General features: G+C 36.9%; 1 protein-coding gene across 1 annotated transcript; it reads right to left on the bottom strand.

Annotated features, from left to right (window-relative positions):
- Positions 1–1644: 1644 nt before the first annotated feature.
- On the bottom strand, positions 1645–4392 carry fev (FEV transcription factor, ETS family member). Its single transcript, XM_049012778.1, has 3 exons — positions 4162–4392; positions 3636–3707; positions 1645–2525 (listed from the first exon to the last, which is right to left on the bottom strand). The coding sequence occupies exons 1-3, from the start codon at positions 4208–4210 to the stop codon at positions 1987–1989; spliced, it is 660 nt and encodes a 219-aa protein (XP_048868735.1). The 5' UTR covers positions 4211–4392; the 3' UTR covers positions 1645–1986.
- Between the last annotated feature and the right edge of the window lie 3494 nt (positions 4393–7886).

The raw sequence follows: 7886 nt of genomic DNA, 5'->3' as shown, positions 1-7886 counted from the left end.
GTGAATGCGGAGCACGTTAGCCGATCTCAACCAGTCTCAACAGGAAATGGTTTGAAGATGGTTGCTATAGCACCCACCAGTGTCGCTAAATCACTGTATCACTGAGGGACGGGGTGCGGGGGGGGGGGGGGGCGGGGTCTGCTTTATGACTGCAAATGAGAGTCATATAAAAGGACAGAATAGCTTTAAAAGTAATATAAGCATTTAAAAACATTTAACAACATTTCAAGATGGTTTATGTGTGGTTTCGGTTTTTGTTTCTCTTCAATTTAACGATACTGATTTTTGAAATTTCGAAATAAAATCAGTGAGATACTGTAGCCATTCTGTATGCAACATAATCCATCCATCTCTGTTGGTCCAGTCTACGGTCATGATGATAATTCACATTAATTCCACTAACGTAAATGTCTTTTGTTTAATGAAATTAATGGCTGTAGTAACTTTACTGTCAAGCAGCCTACTTTATTAATAAAAGGTACCATCAATAAAGACTTTGCCAGAACATTTAGAAATGATAATCTCGTGTAAAATAAGAATGTTTTCTTATGTCACTTGGCAGCCACTTAAAAATATTTCCCAGGCTTTCGAAAGATGATATGTGGAAATGAATATCAGTCAGATCAAGCAAGAAACGAGGAGAATCTAAATAAAAACTAACAGTTAGTATTGCTGTTTGTGTAGAAATTTCGTTTTGCGATGGGATGAATAATATCCATATATGTAGAACCACAAATTTTATTTTACGTTAAACTACTACATGAAATGTAGCTTGAAAAATCTAATAAAAATCAAGGGCATAGTATCTTTTTTTCCCCTGTAATCCCAGTCTTTTGTTCCGCTGTTTCGATGTAATGAGACAGTGATCATTATTTTAACCACTCTTTTCTGACTCCGTTTTCATATCAAGCTATTCGTAAGCAAATAGCGCCCCCGTGTGACTCTAAAACACTTTTTAGTTTGAAAATACTTTGAACCGGATAGGCATACCCTGGTCATCCTGAAACATGGGAGTTGTAGGTTTTTTTTTTTAACAAGCTAAGCACTGGTCTCCTTTAATGCGTATCATCCTCATCTGGCGAGTGTCGATCGAACATTTTTCTGGCACTAATCAAAACGTACTGAAAATCAACTAGTTTGTGGTACATTAATCAGCACACAGAATCTAAACTGTTTTTTTTTACCAGTTAAAGAAATAAAACGAAATATATTAAGCCTACTTCGTCAAAAATAAAATTAAAAGTTATAAACTCTCATCATCGTTATTGAAAACCAAACTTTATCGAATTCTCTCAAAACAACCGTGGATATTTCAGAAGCATTACGGATGTTTGCTTTAAAAATATCAGGCCAAGACAAAATAGTTACCATAATATCGCCAAATGTTACATGTTAATTCTAATAATAAAATAGTTTTCGTCTCGTAAACGTGAAAATGACGTTGTCAAGAACAAACCTGTAAGCTAAATGTGTGATTACCGTGGTAGGCCTATATGCCGTTAATTATAGGTTTTCAAAGGCACCCAGGTTCATGTCGGACGGTTCTTCGCCTACTCAGGTGTGCAGACATCTTGTTGTGCATTAACCATTACATATTTAAGTATTAAAATTAAAAATGAAAAAATCGTGCCTTACACCAGTTACTCATGTCATATATTTTATTAAAGACAGCAGTAAGAAAACAGAATAAAGTCGACTAATTCCAATCTACAACACCAGGGGGAGCCAAGTGCATAATCTTGCCACTGTAATACCATTTCAAAAACGCACAGTTGAAGTGCCCTGTAAGGTATTAGGTGATTTAGTTATAATCGTAATAAATAAATTGCACATTGATGAATACTGACTCTAGAAAATCGCCAATTAGCGAAAGGTATACCTTAATTAAACGCTTTGACTGCTACCGTGTGCATAACCACATTATTTGACAAATTTCACAGTTTTTTTATGAAGTGAGAGAAATATTAAGTTTAAAACGTAAAAAGTTCAGTTGTAGTGGTTACTTATATTACTGACATTGTTGATATTGTTAACACAGCTGATATGAGACGCGGTTACGGTGCTAAACGGTCCTGGAGGTTGCAGGTTATGGCTGTGGTAGAGACTGGGTGGAGAACCGGGCCAGTAGGAGAATCCAGAGGACCCGACGCCTGGGGCCACCAGGTTGAGTTTCGAAATCCCAGAAAATGGAATCGGGGCAAAATTACTCTGAAACTTATAGAGGGTATGTTCAGCTGACGACGGGTGGCACACCTGAGCTAAGCCATGGAAGTCAAACTTGTAGGCGTAGCGCTTTCCGTGAACCTTGGTCATGATGTTTTTGTCGTAGTAGTATCGGAGAGCGCGGCTGAGTTTGTCGTAGTTCATGTTGGGCTTGCTTTTCCGCTCGCCCCATCTTCTAGCCACCTCGTCGGGGTCAATCAGCTTGAATTCTCCGTTGGTTCCTTCCCAGGCAATGCAGGTTATGTTGGAGCTGTCGGACAAGAGCTCGAGTAGGAACTGCCATAGCTGGATCTGTCCGCTGCCTAGTACACACAGCACGCGGCGTTAGGATTTGTCCGGGATCAGAAGTGTGTTCATGACGATAAAGGAAATGGATTGTGCGCTATGATCATTTACTCCTGGTCTATAAAAATATAACAAGACTAAGGCTACGCTATAATAATAATAATAATAATAATAATAATAATTATTATTATTATTATTATTATTATTATTAGTAGTAGTAGTAGTAGTAGTAGTAGTAGTAGTAGAAGTAGTAATATTTGCTTGGTCATAATATACCCTTTCCTGTATAATGGAAATGACAAGGCGTATCCACTGACATATCAAATACCCCAAATATTCGGAAAAGATTTCATACTTAAATTTGATTCTCCGTCATCTTTTTTTTTTTAATTTGGCTTGTCTTATTTATCGTGCATACTCAAACTACTATTTACGATGCTTCCTAAAATATAAATATTAGCCAATAAATTACCCGCGATCCACTCTAGCCTATACTGTGGTTTATGGGGGAAAAATCCCATTACCTGTTACATGAGTGTCGTGTTAAATTTATACGAATAGCAAAGCAAATAAAACTACACTCAAGCTTAATTGTAACTAATTGTAAAATTCTTATTATTGGCACAAAATTAATTTCTCCAGGGAAATTTACACCTAAAGGATCAACAGCAATAGGAAAAGGTTTGCGCCTGTGATTTATGTTGCAGTTCTTGTTTTTAATCCATCATAAATTAGTTTTATTAAATTACAAGAAATTCACGATTTAGCACACAATTAATTGCATAATTCAATTTTTAAATATTAGTTTATTGATGTAAAATAGCAACAAAAATAGTTATGGGTTTAATAGTAATAGTTACGGTTTTCAGTAAAACAGCATAAACAAAATTTTATACATAAAATAGCATATGTGTATATGTATGTGTTTTACCTAAAATATTATGTGATGTTCCCTAATTTTCCAGTATCCCCCTAATTGCATACATTGAATTAATACACCTATCCATCAATCGCTAAATACCAAATAATCAGTTTTCTAATTTTAATAAATAAATCACGCAGATTTGTTAACGTGTGTTTTTGTTCGGAAAGTGGCGATAAATACTGCACAAAGCGCGCGATCTTACCTTTTTGCACCCCGGTATTAATTGGACTCCACGAAGAAGCTTTTCCTTCTTTCAAAAAATTTTCAGCTGGCTCTGAAATGAACACGAACACAATACACATTCATTCTGAAAATGCATTAACTTAAAATTAATCCTTGTGATATATATATATATTTCTCAATAGTCTATCACATATAATCTACAACTTCTGTGAGAAATGTTTCTCAATTATAATAAATCCGTTTCTTTTCTTAAATTAAAATTTTGAATGTTGCGATGTATTTTATGGTATAATAGTTTATATTCCCCTGTCAGGGTTTTTATGCATTTGTGATTTTCGCTAGAACTTCACTGGTTAAGTCAGGAAACGCGTCCAGGAAAAAGGAAATCCGATTTCCGACAAAAGACGAGAGGTGTTCCAACAGTAGATAGAAAAGGCTAAACGATCGTCGGCACAAGGCACTGCCATCACGCGAAGTCTAAATCTGCTTCCTTGGCGTTACAGATATTTAAAGCATAATTTCCGATTTTGCACAAGAACGTCTACCTGAAAGATACATGTTAAACATAAGGTTTCCTCCACAGTTCTGTTTCATTGTAGCTGTTTGATCAGAAAGGGCTCTCTTTCATTCGGGGGGACGATTTTTATTAAACTTTATCTCAAAACTATGATCTGGAATAAATGTGAAACAGATTGAAGTTTCCAGGCAACAGTCTCGAGTCCCATCTCTGAGACAATATTCAGACAGCAATTTCCTTTGCAGCATTGCTTTAATTAAAAGAGCAATTTACCTTTGTCATCCTTCCCTGTCTCCACAATAAAAAGGGGGGCTGATAGAAATTCTGCTTTATCAATCCACTATCGGGGTTTAATAAAGTTTCCGCGTTAAGATCAGAGTTTCTATGGAGCACTGGAGTGTTTGACATGGAAACCCGTTCAGATCCGTTCTCTTTTCCGCCTATTTAACTCTTTGCAAACAAAATCGTCTGCCTATGATTGGAATAGAATATTTACCTTTGCATTCATGCTTCCGCGCATCTTCGACAACAAAGACATTGTACAGTTGGATACCTAATATTTTGCATTTTTGGTAACTACAAATCTTATGTCATTGATTAGAAGCCAGATGTTATAGAGACACTAAAATGGATCGATAATTGCAACACGTGTAGATACTGACCTTCGCTCATTAAATTAAAACTATAACCATCACGTGTTGGCCTATTTCTTCACTTTGCATAAATGAACATTAAGTGACATTAAGATATTTACATCGCGTATTGTAGTTTGTCCAGAACTTCAACATCGGCAGCAAATATGTAGGGCCTATATATATATTTTAGCAGGTTGGTTTACAATCCCACTAGTAAAAAATAAACCGTTACATATGTGTTAGTTAGGCATACATATGCTATGGATAATCTATCTGCCTATATAGGCCAGATCAATCTTCAGAAGGATTTTTGTGTTTGTCATTAACGTAAAACAATGGTTCCTTTGGGCAGGCTCCTTTTCAATAAAACTGAATGTGAATTTAATCCCAGTGGGTTTTGTGAAAGTAGCACTAAATTGTGAAATCACTGTTTCTTGCTAACAATATAGCATGTAATGGCTCATGTGGTGAGAGCGAAACTTACACGCTGTTACGGCTTGTCAACACCAGAATGTAAAACTGCGTCCCCAACAACCACAACAGCAAGCTGTCTGGCCAGAGAGCGACCAGATGGCGCAGGTCTACATTCAGCACCAGCTGACTGCCTATTATATAAATATAAATAAGCATCCTGTCAGTTTAAGCGCAACTAGACTGGACATCTATCCATTCAGTGACCTTCCCACCGTTTATCGGGTACAGGGTGGCAATTATAAAGCGCGTTGCTTTTTCATTCACCAGCCATCTTATGAACAAAATAACATTTTGTTAATTATGCAAATAGACTTATCATGAATTTGAATATGAGGTGTGGGTTTTAAATCGGGTTTTAGCAACCATGTTTTCAGGTGCGGTCAATTCTATAGGGGACATAGGCGGGCGCCAGCTGATGGGGGGGCGCCGACTTGCAATGTCACTTTACCTCCGAGGGGGTGGAGGGGGAGGGCGGCAGCTGGTGTTTCCACACTGGCTAGAACCAGCCCTGAATGTTTTCTCCTCCCCTCTCTAACATGGCGTTATCTGCTGTCGCTATATATTTGACCAGGACCGCTGATATACTCAAACTAAAACAATTACATTACATACAATTATATTACTGTGCAGTGTTTGTTATTGATGGCTTCCAGTATCTATTGACCGATTTGTTCTTCGCTTGTTTGTGAACAGGGCATTGCCGGTAATCTTATTAAGCTTTGGGGCTAAACGCCAGTGTCGACCAACTTAATACAGGCCTATTATAATCAGAAAACCATACGCCATGCGGTTTTTATTACAATTATCTAGGATGCTATTAAATGCGACACACGAGTTTTTAAATATAGACAGTAGGTCTGATGCTTTTTTATAATACCTCTATATACGTTTCCAGCAGTCATTTTGTACCTTGTTTATTCAGGAAACCAGATCGCAGTGGCGCCGTAAGATAACATGAATGTGCCCGTCGACACGTTTGTAACGCGTGTCCGGATCGCACTAGACGGCTGTGCGTCTTAAGTAAAATAATGGTTTGGTTAATCTCTTTCATCCTTTTTGTAGGAGGACAGCGGACAATTAATTAGATAATTAAACATAACAAGTGAAAGAAAAAATGCGACAATTCGTGGAGGCAAATAATTTTTATTACTTAATACATGACTCACAGTGCTTATGAAGGAGGCCTAGGTGTAATAAAACGGAACATCGTCACATAATGGGTTAGATGTGTACCTGCAGCTACGGATTGTAAGTAAGCTGTTGATATACTGAGAAAGAATGAGTACAGAGATGTTTTAATTTTCAGTGTTATTTTCTATTCCCTCTTTGAAGCGACAAAGTAAAATATATATATATATAAAAATATACTTGACTAGCAGTATTACTCCATCGGGCTTTGTGTTTTTAACGCGGTCGCACTGTAAGATAAAGGGTGCAGGAGAGATAAGACGGTGCCCATGGTGTTATTTCTCTTTAAATATTATTAAGTTGTCTCTTATCTCTCGAGGACACCACAGGAATGGGTATTTTCGAGTGAAATACAATATGTAAATAAAAAGGAAGTTACATGGTACTCTGATCTGTATGCTTACTATGATACACTAAAAGTATAATACGGACATGGAGATAATGAAACAGATGCACTTTGAGTTTCCTTATACTTTTCTCCAGCTACTCGCTGCTTCCGGAAGAATTATTTCCAGCGTCCAAGACTTGCTTTAGCTGCCTGAGTCTTTAAACAGGTCGCAGGCAACTTAAAACAAGCCTAGAATGCAGGATAATTTCAAAGGTCGAGAATGCAGGATAATTTAATACGTTTAAATGCTGCTGCCATAAATAAGCACTAATAGATGTTAGTAAGGTTGCATACGTATACATTGACTGCTGTTGGAACCAGTTATGTTACCTCTTCGCTGGATATTATTGTGGAAAATTGTTATTGGGAAAAATTTGAATATTCCAAAGACATGATTAAACACTTTACCAAAATCCGGTTTTTGAATATATATCTCAAAAAAACAAATGTTTCAGTTTATTTCCACATTAAAATCAATGGTGAAGTCTGGGCAGTGATATTGCATAAGGCCTACATGATTCCCAGAATTATAAAAAAGGAAACAACTAACTTCAGACAAAGGCTTTTGGCATAATTATGTGTGTCAACATGCTCTTCCCTGATCGGAATAGTTAGGAAATTAAAAACATACTGAAACCCATTGAAGCTGCGAAATTCTAAACATACAAAGCGTACATCATTAAAGTAACCTATCACTGGAATAAGCATCTGCTTGGATACCATACATCTATTCGCCTATACTTTTCTATTTCATTCGCATGGATTAAGATGTTTATTTTATTTCTGCGTCGTTATTAAGAATTGAACTTACCTGGTTTGTCGGGTTTTCAAGTTAGGAACGATTAAAAAAAAACAACTGTCTCTACCATCTGAGCAACATGGAAATGTTAGATCTGAAATGTGTGCCTGTTTAAATCACCTGGAAGAGGAAAGTATATTTGAGAAAGGTGTGTTTAGTTGAACATTTATAAGGAAATCCTGGACTGGGTGTGTGACAGTGTTTTTCTTAGTTCGTTATATGTACATGGCCCAGTGTGGTGTGGGTGTGAGGCACCCTGTGAGTGTTAT

This window comes from Brienomyrus brachyistius, chromosome 1, assembly GCF_023856365.1.
Source record: "Brienomyrus brachyistius isolate T26 chromosome 1, BBRACH_0.4, whole genome shotgun sequence".
Lineage (NCBI taxonomy): Eukaryota > Metazoa > Chordata > Actinopteri > Osteoglossiformes > Mormyridae > Brienomyrus > Brienomyrus brachyistius.
This window is presented reverse-complemented; position numbering and strand designations above follow the sequence as displayed.